This window comes from Leptinotarsa decemlineata, unplaced genomic scaffold, assembly GCF_025532065.1.
Source record: "Leptinotarsa decemlineata unplaced genomic scaffold, Ldec_3_MD MMD2_tig00001621_RagTag_RagTag, whole genome shotgun sequence".
NCBI lineage: Eukaryota > Metazoa > Arthropoda > Insecta > Coleoptera > Chrysomelidae > Leptinotarsa > Leptinotarsa decemlineata.
Window position 1 is genome coordinate 2,451,473 of NW_027412566.1, and position 15,868 is coordinate 2,467,340.

Consider the following 15,868-nt stretch of genomic DNA (forward strand, 5'->3'; position numbering starts at 1 on the left):
CGGGTTCCAACTCGGTGACAGAGTTGTAGTCACCTCGTTCAGAGTCGAAAACTATACCGAGTTCATCAGCTGCTCGGACAGCTGCCTTAAGGAGAAAAGGTCCAATTCCTGTTCTCTCATGGTCACGGACCATGCAGAGAAGGGGATCCGAACTCCTGACGACTTTACAGGCTGTATCCAGTACCATTCTGTCATGTAGACACTCCAAACTCAAAAGTCCACGGCCTCCCTGTTGTCGGGGGAAGTACAACCGTGGAACGGACGATTTGGGATGCAAACTTCTATAGAGATGCATGATTTTTCGGGTCTTTACGTCGAGTTGATACAGTTCCTCCCGAGTCCACTTCACTACTCCAAACGAGTAGAGTAAGATTGGAACGGCAAGAAAATTTGAATTTGTTGCAGCAACTTTGTTATTCCCTGACAGTTCCGATGACCAGATCTGTCGAAGTTTGTGCTGATACTTAACGAGGAGAGAGTTTTTCACTGCAGTTACCTCTTGTGAGTGGCGTTGTTCCACCCCTAGTTGAGTATACGTCTCTCCGGCATCCAGATGGTGTAGGATGCTTCCATCTACGAGCTGCACATCCTCTCCGTAGTCCCCGCATCGTCCCCTTTTGAGATGAACCATTGCACATTTGTCTATTCCGAATTTCATACAGATAGCATGCGTGTACTCTTTCCATCACCCTCAAGGACTGATGGAGATCCTTCTCTCCAGAGGCATAAACTTTAAGATCATCCATATAAAACAGATGGGTGACCTTGTGCCTCCGGTTTCTGGGGGTGCCACAGTTATACCCTCGAGTATTTTTGAGCGCAACGGATAATGGCAATAGTGAGATGCAGAATAGAAGGGGGCTGAGGGAATCATCCAGAATTATTATTATTATTATTGTTATTATTATTATTCCAGCAATATCTATATGTCTACAGAATAAAGCCAAAGACCATCGTCTTGTGATTATGGAAGTGCCGTATAGGATGCGCACATTTTATCCACAGTGTCAACACCTCCCTTTGTAGCATTGTAATCCAAATTGGCCAGGGGCTTTCTAGTGTCTTCATCAATTTTCGATGAACTGTTGCCAAATGGTGAAATAGAAACGAATCCCTTTAAATGTTGAATGCATTATTTCATTCCTCTTTTAAGAGTATTTGAATATTTTTTAAAGAAAAAATTTGAAATGATAAGTTTAAAATTCGTTGTTTCAGAGCTCTTTTATGAAAACTACTTGATTTTCGTCAGGAGGAACATTCCCCATCGGACAATTCTAGTTCTTGACGAATATTTCGAAAACATCTATTGGTATTCTTGATCTGAAAAGAGATTATTCTAGTTTCCCAAAATAGGAAACTATTGTGTATTTAAACCGCCCTTGTAAGACTAATAGTGGATCAGCTACAAAAAAATCAGACTGTATATGTTTAATTTTTCTTCAGTTGTCAATTTCCGATACTGTATGCTCTTACGAAAATAAAAATTAATTGATTGATTGAAGGGAGATTGAAAAGGAAACGAGAATTATTGAAAAGTAAAATTTAATGATGGGAAACGAATCCATAAAAGTTTTAATGATCAAAATATATTTCAGCTTCGAAATAAATACAAAACTATTCACAAAAACACATTCACATGTTGCTTGACGCGATTATTTATTATCGGAAATCATTCGGCTACGATGGATTGATTCTATTAGTCCTCGACACTCACTAGAGAATGTCTGGTTCGACAATGAATAAACAACGGTAGCCACTAAACAACTGAAGCTCTATCGGCACAGCCTATCGTCATTTTCCGAAGCACAAACTACGTGGGGGGAAGCGAGGAAGAGTTTTCCACTTTCACAAACGCACAATTGGTAAATATCATGCTTACTGTTAGCGGAAGAACTTGACGAAACTTTCGCTGTAGGCAGACGCGGCATAACGATTGAGCTCGTTTCGAGCTTTATAGCTCCGACTTCAGAGTGGAAGGTGATGTCACTTAGGGCCATCGTTTCTATTTTGCCACCCCGCGATTCCATATTGAGAGCTCTCGCTGCCCTTATTTCCAGAGTCCTTGTTGGAGATTCCAACCTGGAAAGAAAGAAAAATTGTGTAGTTTTCAATCCAAAACTAGCAATCGCCATTATTCTCTCACAAAACATTCTGAAAATATGAAAACTCTGAATTTATCATTCAAAATTCCACTCGAAATAATTGACTTTCGATATTTTTTGACTACAGAATGTTTTTTCGAATATCCTTCTTCATTCCACTTTCCATCATTTCTGATCATGGAAAGACCTTATGATGAATGAAATTCAATAGACACATACTATACAGGGTATGTTCAAAAAATAAGGTGAATGTTCGGAATCTAAAGAATCGGATTAATCACCCAAGAAGATGTGAATGACGAGGCTCGCCCTAGACGTTCCAACACATCAACAACTGATGGAAATGTTGAGGAAGTGAGGAAAATTGTTCTGAAGAAGCGTCGATTCACTATTAGATGTGCTGAGGATATTGAAACGACTCATGCCGTGCAACTTTCCTGAAAATTTATGGCATGAAACGTGTGGCAGCAAAATTCGTTCCAAAATTACTCAATTTTGACCAAAGAAGCCGTTGCAAAAGCAGCGCTCAGGAATTGTTGATTGAATGATGTCAATGACAATTCAGATTTGAAGATGGTCAAATCATGATGGTATAATAGGGTTATGACATCAAAACCAGAGTTTAATCGTCCCAATAGAAGATCCCAGAAAAGCCACGACAAAAAAAACACGCCTTATGGTCATACAATCAAAAAGGAGTAATATTTTAAAGTTATGCGCCGTTTGCGAGGAGCAATACGAAGGAAGCGTCCTGTATTGTGGAATAACAATCACAATAACGACGAAAATAACACCGTAATCATGCCTCATTGCCGTATTTACCAGATTTGCCCCCCTGCGACTTTTGCGACGATTGGGAAAGTGAAAAACGAATCACTGAGAGACCTCAAGGACATACATGCATATCAGAACTTACTCGAGGATTGAGTGAAACTCTGGCACAAGTGTATTATATCTCAGAGGAACTACTTTGAAAGAAACAAAATGAAAATTCATGAATAAATCAATATTTTTGGGAAAAATCAAAATTCACCTTATTTTTTCAACAGACCTCGTACATCAAAATCAAACCCATACATATTTCGACTGAAATGATGAAATGAATAGTGGAGAAATAAAGGAATCCAATCAGTATCATTTTCATCGAAAGAAGACATTGAATTTGTCAGGAATTTCCAATATCTGATTTTCTATGGCATACTTGGGATTTATGGACTTCTTCATATATTTTATCTCAAAAGAAAGTGCGTTATGTATCTTGAACATAAAAAGAAGAATGATGTTTAGATGTAAATCAGGATCGCCTCATAACTTTTTTGTCTCTCCTGGTATTGTTAATGAGTTTTGGTGGATCAAATGATATCAAAATTTGAATGAATTGAATTGAAATTATTTTTGTAGCATTCTCAGATTCACAGAAAATTCTTCCACTTTGGAGTTTCAAACGTAACACCTGTATGTTACAGAATTTTCGAATTCATTTGTTCCTCTTCACAATAAATGTCCCATTATGGTGAAAATTAACCAACTGTGAAGTTTTTCCGTTGATAAGTTTTTCAAATAGTTTCCACTGTCCATGATAATATTCATTCCAACTGACGTGTCATCCTGATTTCGTCCAGGTTTGGAGACCAGCTCCCCTACCCTTTTGGCTGATTATTGGCCTTGAGAGGGACCAATGGGTACACAACTGATAGATGACGGCATGAAGTTCTTAGACATCAGTGCCTCATTCGACAGAGTGTCGGGGCCTTCTATATCGGGAGGGGTCGTCTACAGCATAATCTGTGGCTTCCCTAACTAATGGGTTTTCATGAGTTTCCGTTTTTTCGCAAACTTTCCCATTCCTCGACTGAATGGACTGCCGAATAGAAGGCAGCTGCAAATCTCTGCGGATGGCTTCATTCCGCACGAACCAAGGAGCATTCACAATCATCCTAATTAACTTATTTTGCAACCTTTCCAAAATGGAAATGTTGGACGGAGCCGCTTGTCCCCAGACGCCTGAAGCGTACATGATGACAGGCTTGAACATCGTGTTATAGATCGTAATTTTGTTTTTTAAACTCATCCTTGATTTTCTATTGATCAGAGGGTACAGACTGGCTATCCGACCCTCGATCTTAGATTTGACGTACATAATGTGCGGGTTCCAAGTGAGCCTACGGTCTATCAAGAGGCCGAGGTACTTTACCCGCGCTTGCCAGTCAATCTCCCTTCCAGAGATTCTTACTTTTCTGGCCGGAGAAGATAACAATCTTCCCATGGTTATCGCCTGGGATTCATTCCAACTTGCGAATGCTTTCAAATACTTCTTTCATTTGTTTATTAAAGTACCTTTGACACTTTTTGAGCAAGTAATTGGACTAAAAAATAGTATAGTGTACCCACCTTAATTCATGTCCGGATTTAGCACGGACTATGGTCGACTGTACTGAACCACTGAAGCTAGTTCCACCTTCTCCAGTTACTCGCAGATTCTCAGAACCCACTGTTACTTCACTATTATTAACAGAAAATAATAATGTTCCTCTGTCATCCAGTATCCTGAAGTTATTGGTGGAACACTCTAATTTATCATTTCCTGCAACAAAAAAGAAAAAAAATGGATTCAAAATGAACTGCAATGTAAAGGAATGGAAAAAAATTTGCAAAGCCGATCAGAAGTGAAGGTTTTGTTAACAGTTTTTTTGATTACCATGATGTTGTGTACTCGCACTTTTTGTCAGAAGGTGGGACAGTGAAGAAAAAATTTCATCTGAGCGTTATGTGGCGTTTGAGAGAGCAAATTTTTCGAAAAAGACTAAACATGTGAAGGGAGAAAACTCATGGAAGTAGCACTACGATAACTCACACATCGTGAACGAATTTCGGGGCAAAAACTCTACAAATCTCATTGAACAATCATCTCGAAGCACCCGTTTTCTGTCGATAGATGACATGGAAGGAAAATCGCAGTACTGAAATCAACAGATTGTCTCTGGTCTGGATTCCTGGCCATACTGGCCTGGAAGGCGATGAGGCTGCTGACTCCCGTGCAAAGGGGTGCTGCAAGCAGCTTCATCCGACCAGAACCTGTCATTGGCATCGTTTCAGGCTTTGCCAAACAAAAATTCAACACCTGGATGGTAAGAAGATTTATGGACTTCTCGCAAAATCTTCCAGGATTGGCTCACTCTGAGGCGTTTATTTACCCTCCAAAGTTTGATACCAAACAGTTGTTGGCCTGCAGTAGGGATGAACTACGATGTCTAAGAGGCCTTCTTACAGGTCACTGCCATTTGAATAATCATATGTAGAGACTCGGACTGTCGGAAGACAGTGTGTGTCGCCTCTGTTTGGAAAATGGTGGAACAGCAGAGCACATACTTTGTGACCAAATCAGGTTTTTAGAGTTCGGCAGATCCGTACTCTTATCATTCTGACCTGAAAGACCGCTCACCATATGAACTGAGCGGCTTCATTAAGAAGGTAGGTTAATTTGTTCGAGTGTTAATAGGTGTGACCCATAATAAACCCTTGCGGACCTAACCTAACCTTACCGAAGTACTGAAATCGATTTCAAAAGAGGTTCAAAAAAGATTTTGATGATTATATTATTCTTCGGGGTAGGTATATCATTTCGTTAGAGGCCTACTCCGATGGAAGTACAATACATTTGGATGAATAATTCGTATTTTGTTTTTCATTGAACAATTCCCATTAAAGTATTATGTGTCTTTCCAAAACTCCTGAAATCCCGGTTGATTTTTCCAGATTTCTATTTGAAGGTATCAGATAGGTAGATAGTTGAGTCCAAACATAGCTAACATTCATTTTGGTTCTCATCTATTCAAAATCGACTGAACCTAGTCCATCTTTCTATTGGAACCAATCAACTCATTTGATAAGAGATCTTTCCGGACATATGTCAAAATTGAAACTCTGGCAAATATCGAAAACTGATTCGATCCGTAGTAGAGCAGGCACAGTGTCCTCCTGTCTCTCATAATAGGCAGTACAAACTGTCCAGCGACAGTCCAAGACTATTTCTATGATGATTCAGAGACTGTGACCTGGGAAGGTATTTCTGCTATGATCTAGCATTTGTTTGGAGAAATACTTCATCGGAACGGACTTCATGAAATGGGCCAATACTGGTGATTTTACCAGAAATCTGGAAAAAGCCAAGTTAGTCAGGTTCTGTGAAGATGAAACTGCTTGCAGCAACCTCCCCTTGCAGAAGGGGGGTGACCTGCAGTATTTTTCAGACCAGTAATACCAGTAATCTAGATACATCACAATGTGGAAAAATTAAAAGTGACCAGTTTGCCACAAAACTCTAGATCTAATCCAATCTACTCGTAGCCAGTCTGAAATAACAACCCGTCACTAGCCCAGTGGAAAATATATACCTTTCTACTGAATTCTTGAATCACTTCTGCAGTTCCATAGACAGATGTAAAATCTTTCGATTTCGAGAAACTTTTCAGGAGTAATCCAAACGAGTTACTACAATGAATCAGATTTTTGACCAATATCTACTTACCTAATACCATCCAACTACTCAAATCTCCATTTCGATGCCTTGCCCTGAGACTCAGGTTCTCTGACGATTCGAATATTATTGGTTGGTGAAGTCTTGATTTGATACTACTAGCTATTAAACTATCCAAGATGAATGCTTTTCCTTCCAATTTCAGTCCTCCAGGAACTATTTTCAGCTGCCCCATGCCCTCCTGTAACAAAAAAATATCTTCAGTTACAACCAGATGATTACAGTCGGTTTCAGTTACTCCAACAATGTGAGAATACTGTGATCTCAGCTAATGACCCAGGAGCGAAAAAGCTTGATTCAAAAGTGAAAAACCATCAACAAATAAATGTAATATATTCGTTTTCAATTCATATGGAAATAACATACAGAAGCTTCCAACACAAATTTAAAATAGATCCTCCAGAACAATGTTCCACTGTCCAATAGTTATTCTATGTTTTGAAGTAACTCAAAAAATTGAGTAAAATTGTGTTAAGGTGAGCATGGATATGGAACTAGAGGTTAGGTGCCGAAATCTTAGGTACAAAACCAGATCAGGAAATTGGTCAATAAATAATATGAAAGGTTCTGAAAGAATCCATATGGGAACACACAGGGAAAATCATTTGGGAGGGCCCAACTAACAGAATTACTGAAGAACTGCTTGAATTCAGCAGGGATCAGCTCAGAATAGTTGCATGTCTTCTCAATGATCATTGTTCATTCAGAGAATGGACGCTTGACGATATTTGCCCTCTTTTTTAGGATCTTTCGCTGTAAGAAACTAGTTGAAATCAGAGCCCATATTTCTGCATCTGTATCTGTGGAATAGGGAGGGTGAATGTAGAATCACAGCACTCAAGCCACATGTGACCCATTGTACATCCTCCCGAGGAGTTGTCCTCCTAGGTCATCGTCCATTCTGTTCCTTCCAGGAAGGTGGACAGGTCACTAGAAGGCATCTGCTTTATATTGGCAGGTGTAGGCCATGACTCGCCGAACACACTCTCTTTCGCAACCTTGAGGTGTTTCACGGTGGCTTTCGCGAAGGTTTTGGAAGGTGCAGCGACATTACTGTCGCTGCACTTCAACCTTCTTGGGGTTCCTTCCGTGGAGGTGCACGGAAGGAACCCCAAGGTGAAGCTCTTGACGCCTTTGTGGTTGGAGGTGGAGTGGGGAGGAGAAGGGTGCACTTATAGTTGCTGCTACTCCTGATTCCTTTGCTCTCTTTCTCCTTTTAGCTTTGGCGCCGCACATGCGCTTACGCCTTGGCCTTTGTATTAAATCACGGGGTGATCTGCTCTGTCCAGCCTCATTTTAAGCGGTAGATTGATAGTAATATAATAATAATATGTACTTATTCACTTTATTAAGATTGTTTACAGTAAATATACATGTACATATAGAAATGAACAGTGAACAAATAAAATACATTTAACGAGGCAAAATGATCTGACTGTGTGTAAGGAATGAGAATACTGAATCTGACATTGGATGAGATTCATGGTTTAAATTAACTACTGAAATATAAATTCAAAAAAGCTACATTCAAAAAGAATATGAATAAATAAAACCAATACATCTATTGAAATAAGTACTAGATATTGATAAGAATATAAGTTTGAACTGGACATATTCACACAGAATAAAAAGATAACTTCGAACAGGGCACATTTGGAATTAATATAAATAAATCAAATAATCAATGAATATAGAGATTTTAATCATGAGGATTCCAGACCACAAACAAATCAATACACAATATATATCCACAATCGTGGAAGTAAGTATTTAAATTTATATTTGCCTATGTATCTTTGCTCGTGGTATATTCTTAACAAATAACTTAATCTTTGTCATAAATTTTTTGAGATTTGTTTCGCATCTTAAATTTTCAGAAAGAAAACTGTAGAGTTTTGGTCCTAAATACCGAAAGGATTTCTGCCCAACTGATTTAAGCATTAATGGTATGACGATACTATGAGTCCGACGTGTAGCATAATTATGGTGATGAATAGTTAATTCTTTTTTGTTTTTAAGTGAATGTAGATGAGTTTTCGACACTCCACCCCTACCAATTATACTATATCTCAGATGGGGCTCTACTTAACTCCTATATAACATATTTTTTTGTTTTTGATTGAGTATTTGTAAAGTATGCAACGTAATACTTTACACACCCTAACCAGCATAAAGTTGCTGCATTCAATAGTATGCTTCACAGATTATTGAATATTCCACTGTCTGATAGGGAGTTCCAGAAAGAGCTGAATTTGATCAAACAAATCGCGGTTAATAATGGTTACAAAGTAGATAATAAAAACGCCATTCTTACCAAAAAACTTCAAAAGCAAGCCATGGACTTGGTCTACCCATATTCAAGATGCGATAACGTTAGTATAGGACATTGGCTTATTTGGGTGAACCAACCAGGAATATTGCCCGTTTTTTGAAGAAAGATGGCGTAAACGTAGCTTACAGAACGAATAATAATCTAAGTAAATTCATTAAAAACAATAAAGACAAAACTGCGTTGTTGGGTAGATCAGGAGGATATAAGCTGACTTGTGGCTCTTGTCCAAAACTGTATATTGGCCAAACTGGAAGAACATTTTCTCCAAGAGATAAAGAGAATAGAAGCAGTTTTATAAATAGAAAGACCAATTCCACATTTGCAAACTACCTATTAGCAGAAGGACATGAGTTCAATCAGGAATACGATGTGTTACATTTAGAAGAGAAGAGTTTGAAACTCAATCTTCTAGAATGTTTAGAAATCAATAGATTCAGGAATTCGAGTAATTTACTGAATGATCAATTAGAATTAAATAACTCTCCGTTACTGAATTTTTTTTCAAAAGTGGAAAATGGAACATAAGCTCAGGTAATTAAATTCATCACAAACTTAGGTAAAAAATCAGGTACTTGAAATTCAGGTAATTGAAATTCAGTTACCCCAAATTGTAGAATAAGGTATATATAGCATTTAATGTGTAGAATTAGTTATTAAGACTTGCCCGAGGAAGCCATTGTATGGCGAAACACGTGTTGTGTTTTTGTAAAACTATCTAGTGAAAATCTAAATGTATACCCATTCGAAGTATTTTTTGTACTTTTCTGATGGCCCTGATCCTTGATCCTGAAGTTGTGAATAGGTGCATTACATGAAGAATGATTTTTTCCACCAGATTTTCCAAAAATGTTGTTTGCGTTATATATTTCCTGAGTGATAGTTTTCCTGACAAGATTTTTTTAAATTATTGTAGAATTTCGAAATATAATTTTCAATGATGACAAATTTCACTTGTTAGCTTTCATTGTTACTGTTTTTTTCAGGAAGCGCGAAAAAAATTCTCAGAAAAAACATGTCTTCGGCTAAGGCGTTCATTAAAGTTGGAGATGTTTCACAATTTCTCAGGATGTTTCATTCATTATGTCCCGCAAAAAAAACCAATTATAAATATAAAGGAAACTTTCATTTCGTTATTATCTGTATCTCCATCATTATTGCGAGTCCTCTAGCTATAATTAGCAGAAGATTGAGTTACTGGAGATTTTGTCGTTAATGAGTTTCCTGTGTGCGAGTATTATTTCAAAAGGAAAAAAGAGTAGGCTATGAGATTTTGAAGGAAGCGACTCATATTCGGGTGATGATAGTGATTTTATGTTTCATGTTGGCATTAACTTAATGATCGCGTTTTCTGAAGATCATCTCAATAACACGTTAGTATATTTGGAGGTGGGGAAAAGAAGGTTTTGGCTCTCAATATCTCCATCTTTTTACAAAAAATGTGGAGGGCTAATAACGAGTGGAATCTGTTTAAAAAAACTGTTGTAATTCTATTTTTCCGTGAACTAGCTGTTGCCTTCCTACTAACGACAACTCTCAAAAGTCGAAACTTGTGCGAGTTAATGACTAACGAGGTTTCATCTTTCAACACAGATTGGACGATAGGAAGTGAAAATAGATCGTCAGGCCTTGGGGTTCAAACCACCGGTTCGCACAGCGGTCGATTGAGTGAGTGGCGCAAACCACCGTCCAAAGAAATAAAGTAATCAATTCCAGAAAAGTGACTCTATACAAAGATGTGTGCATCGTGCAAGAAGTAACTTTCAGACACAAACTGGAAGAAAAAGTAGTTCCATATTCGGTGACTTCAATGTCCACGATATCGAATGGCTCAAATTTTCAAATATCAACGACGAACAAGGTCGCGAAGCTGAGGCTGAGGCTTTTGCAATAAGCAGCGGACTTGCTCAGATTGTAAATGAGCCAACCAGGATTCCTAACCGTGATGGAGAATATGCTAGTCTTCTGGATCTGTACCTAACAACAAATCCAGTCACCGTAAGGCCTCTATTGGAATCTTCTGACCACAAACTCAGTGTTGACTGAATTACTAATGAATGTTGGGGAACAATCTAAGCCGCGTAAAAATTCAAATCAGCAGTGAATCAAGTAGTGAATTTATGCAAGAAACAGATGAATGAATTGATGAATATCACACAATAATCATTTTTGGGCGACGAAACATCATCTGGTAAGAAAATATAGTGTAATAGAAAGAGATAATGGTGATTTTTGTATTTCGTATGTTTCTTCATGTGTGTTTCAAATGTTCTTCCAGTTCGACCTATGTAAAACATCTAACTTGAACTACACTCAACTGAGACAAACAATTGTTGAAGAAAAATACTCCAGAAGAAACCCTCATCAACGAAACGTATCACAAACAGAAAACTGAATTCAGATCCATTGCAAAAGCCTTTCCGTTTTCAGCGGACGATATAATCGACGTTAGCATGTTGGCAAAGTGATAGGCAAAGGTCGATCCCTCGTTAACTCGATTATGTGGTGAACCTCGTTTGAAAAGGAAAGGCTACCGAATCCCCCAAAGCTAATATTTGACGTATGGTCAATTGTGAAACATATTCTTGCTGGAGTTTTTCTCCTCAAGTCTGCTCACTTTGACAGGACTTTGCTTTGTGTTCTCACGGGAAATTTTCAGCTATTGCAAATATTGCCGAACAAAACGATTTATTGTTAGCGAATTGATATGGCAGTCTGTTTGTCTTTGGGAAATGTGGCTTCTGTCTTGAGGCAACTAGTAATGGAAAGAAAACAGTAAACTTGAAACCGTACAAAATTTCAGATTTCACTTTACCTAAAGGGGAACTATGAAATTATAAAGTATATTCATAGGGTGTTATATTATTTGAAATGCATACCACCAGACAAACGAGGCTGGGTTAATAGTTCAGAGCAACGATATCAAGCGTTATGATATTTCATATGACGCATTCTCAATAATACATTGCTAATGGTTTCGGAGATATGTACTTGAAAAAATTACAAAAAATTGCACTTTCCAGTAACTTGTCAGACTATCTCCACTTCCATAAAAGCATAATGTGCTGTCCGGTAGAAAAATGAAGTGAATTTTCTTTCTTCTCAAAAACTTTTTACCTATCCATTCGACTCACTCTCAATTGGCGGCGCGAATAGATCCGAATATATGATGAGAAAATAATGAAAGCTTATGTGAAATGATTTTTTGCGAAAGTAAAATACAGTCCTGTATTGAATTCCCTAGATTAATACTGGGCATACTTGATTAAAGTATGCCCAGAACTTTTTTATTTTTATTTTTTTTTTATGAAACTTGTATATGTGGTAAAAAATGTCATTTTTATGATGGGTTGATACTAAAAATAAAAATTCAAAGGTCAGTTTTCAATGTATTTTTTTGTTGTGTGATACTTAAAATTGAGAATGCATTTCTTGGATGTTAAGATATGGTATTATATCGGAAAATAAAACCCAACTGTTATGTTTTATAACAGAAACTTGAAACTTTTTTATTTATGATAATCTAGGAAACATTCATCATGGAGGGCAACTTTACTTTGATCGCATGCCTTGGTTGTTTTATTTTTACAAAAAGCACATCTTCGCCGTGTTTGGCTGGTCACAACCAGATGCTGGCCCTGTCGACGTGCCGCTGGACTTACAGAATGGAATGTTGGACCTGTGGCCAAAGGAGGTTTTCCATATTTTTGTAATATAGCGATTACAGGTCTTCCAATTCCAAATTGTCCAACTCCAAACCAAATTTGCGAGACAAAACCCAGGAATTTCACATACATATGTCAAACATCCAAAATGAAATAGGAGTACACCATTTTTTCCCTCGCAGACCTATACGATAATTTGCAATATTATTATCCATCTGATCTACCCCTCCCATATATTTATTATAATATTGCACGACGCGTGGTTGCTGTATGTCTACTTTTTTCATGTGTTGATGAATATCGTGTTGCTTTTTGGATTGGACATAAACCATATTCATTTGACAACAAGGTAACAACACTTGTATTTCCATGTCACACAAAAAATGTTTTCATCTTTGTCAACTGTACTTTTTCATTACAGCCGAATTTTCAAGAGGACATTTATTTGTTCTGTTTTCTCGAACGGTACCAGTTACACCAAAACCCATTTTTCCGAGTTTACTTACAAGTACAAAGGAAACTTATTATCGGGAAATTTATTTTGTAGCAAGTTGGCAAACGTTGTAACCACAGACTCTCCAAGGCCCATTTTCTTTTCTTCTTTGTTCATACTCCTCCCTTGGTATATATCAAAATTCACACAGTACCCGGACGATAGAGCAAGAACCCATGCTTTGTAGCCAAAACGAATGGGATTTCCTTTCATGAATTGCTTACAAACGTTTCGGCCAGGGGACGTAACGTAGCCATTTCATCATTCTCTGCCAAGTTATTGTTGTCTGCTGCATGTAGGAAACTAAATATTTTCTCAAATCTATTTCTACACATGGAGTTATCTCGCCCTTCCCAAAACATTCTTCGACGTGGAAGTGGAACATAACCGCTCAAGTATAATATTGCTATGAAAACGAGTATCGTTGCCTAGTTCTAATGGACTGTTTTTGCTACTTGCATACAAAACGGTATATTTTACAAGATCTTCGAGTACATTTGCATTCAGAAAGAGTTCTAAAAAATCTGAAGGTTCACTTTTATCGCTTAGCGTAAGCACAGGTAATATGTCAACCATAGGAAATTATTCAGTAGATGATTGTGACGTTGTTTTATCCAAATTACCCTTTGACCAGTTACGCTTTTCTGAAAACTTATTTTTTCTAGACAGTCCACTTTCCTCTTGTAACTGAGTTTCCTTCTCATTGTCACTGTTGTCTTCTTCTAGCTTGTTGCCTTCTGCTTCTGCTTGAAGCTGCCTATTCGGATCATGACAGTCCTCGTCCCCAGAATCCTCACCACTTTCAAAATCGTTGTCGTCCGGCGGAGTAATATTATGATCGTCTTCGTCAAGTCTTTCTATTTCATCTAACAGCTCGGCTGTTGTTAGTGGTGTTTTCCTAAATATAAGAAAAATATATCACATATCTGCCCAACGGGTCGTTAGCGACCCAACCAAATTATACTTCAATTTTACTCAAAGTGTCCAAGCCTGACTTCAAAAATGTGAACGTACTATGAACTTTGAAAAATAAACAACAAGATATCACAAATTGATCATTTTCTTTATAAAATTGAAATACTTACCAGTAATTACTTTTAGCCATGTCACCCGAAGAAATATTACTCTTTGATTTGTTACAAATACGAACAACTCGCTATAGAACGTGCTTTTTCACTGACACTACAACAAAATATGCAGTTTTAACATTCGAATGCCACTATAGGCAACACCCTCAACATAGCGATATGAACAGGTGCATATATAAAAGGCAGTGGGTCGTTTTCGACCCGTTGGGCATAACTGGGTTGAAACCAAATGGACAGACAAAGTCTTTGGTGGCGGCAAATTTTTGGTTAAGCTAATAGTTTACCATGAAATTTTGAAAAATATATTTATATCAATGCCTTTATGAGGAATGAATAACATAATGCATTGATTTCCACATCAAAAAGACCTTGAATATTTTTGCAACTGAATCGTATAATTTTTCAATAATTGATCTGTGGAATCGAATATATGAAATATGTTCCTCGTAGCAACCTATTATAGTCCACTCACTTTGGTACTTTGGTAAAGTACGAGCCTTTCTCATATTCAAACAAAGTGGATCAGTTAATTGAGGAGAGAAAATTGGGAAAGTGCCTTTCTGAATCCTTGACTTTTTGTACAGATGAAGACTCAAAATTGAAGGCCGTCGTAGCTTGTAACTGCATCCTAACGGGTGGCTGATTTCTCCAGAGGTTTATTTATCTTGGTGATTTCTAATGAATCACCAGTCATCGGTGAATCATCAAGATGAATAAATCTGAGGATACACTATAAAAACACACTTTTGTCTATTTTCCATGATAGTTTTATATTAGTTGACTAGTTTAGGTCATTACACCATTGTCAAAACTAACTAAATTACATTCAAATTTGAGTATTTATACCTACATTGTCTTTACCTGGGATATAACCTCAATTAACAGCAATATATCAATGAACATATAAAAAATTTGATGAAATGTAGGTTTTGGGAACTGGGTTATAGGTTCAGGAGAGATCAAGTTGTTCGTTGAGGATAATAGAATTGGGAGTTTTGTTCGATTTGTTTATCTCCATACATTCCAACATATTCATCATTTTCCCCTTTTTTGCAGGTGTGAAGGATTTTTAAATCATTATTATCTATTTTATGTTTCAAATTTCGAAGATGTTCATTCATTATTGATTTTTTATATTTTTTATCTGAAATGAATTGTTTATGGTACCTTATATCAAAATTTCTACCACTTTGGCCTGTATATATGGCTGTGCATCCACCACATTCTAGTCGATATATACCAGATCTCTTCCCTTTGTCTAATTTAAGTTTGGCATTAAATAATCTGTTCTATAAATTTCCCTTGGATGTGTAGGATGTTTGTAGATTGAAATTTGAAAAATAATTTGTAATACTGTCGGAGATTCTACCTGCATGATTGATGCTAACATATGAGTGTTCTGGTATTGTGGAAAATGAATATAGTTCTTCCATTACTGATTTTTGTTGATATTTCAATATAATGTTGTTAACTAGAGTATTTAACGTGTTATTTTTTTAAAGATTGCGATTTCGCTTGTTACGTTCACTTGTTCCACTTGTTATGTTCATCGATATTCTACTATTATTTGAGGTTATCCCAGGTATAGACAATGAAGGTATCAAATTATTCATGATAGGATAGGCAATGTAGGTATTAATACTCAAATTTGAAT

At 37.2% G+C, this 15,868-nt stretch overlaps 1 protein-coding gene across 2 annotated transcripts in view; it reads right to left on the minus strand.

The window, feature by feature from the left end:
- Positions 1-1,525: 1,525 nt before the first annotated feature.
- Positions 1,526-15,868, minus strand: part of Scgdelta (Sarcoglycan delta) — a 143,356-nt gene continuing 129,013 nt past the window's right edge. For both annotated transcript variants that reach the window (XM_074176162.1, XM_074176163.1), the window contains 3 exons: positions 6,631-6,820; positions 4,494-4,686; positions 1,526-2,079 (listed from right to left, as the gene is read on the minus strand). In XM_074176162.1, coding sequence (XP_074032263.1) covers positions 1,773-2,079; positions 4,494-4,686; positions 6,631-6,820 — 690 coding nt within the window. In that variant the 3' untranslated portion in view covers positions 1,526-1,772. The remainder of the gene's footprint in view (positions 2,080-4,493; positions 4,687-6,630; positions 6,821-15,868) is intronic.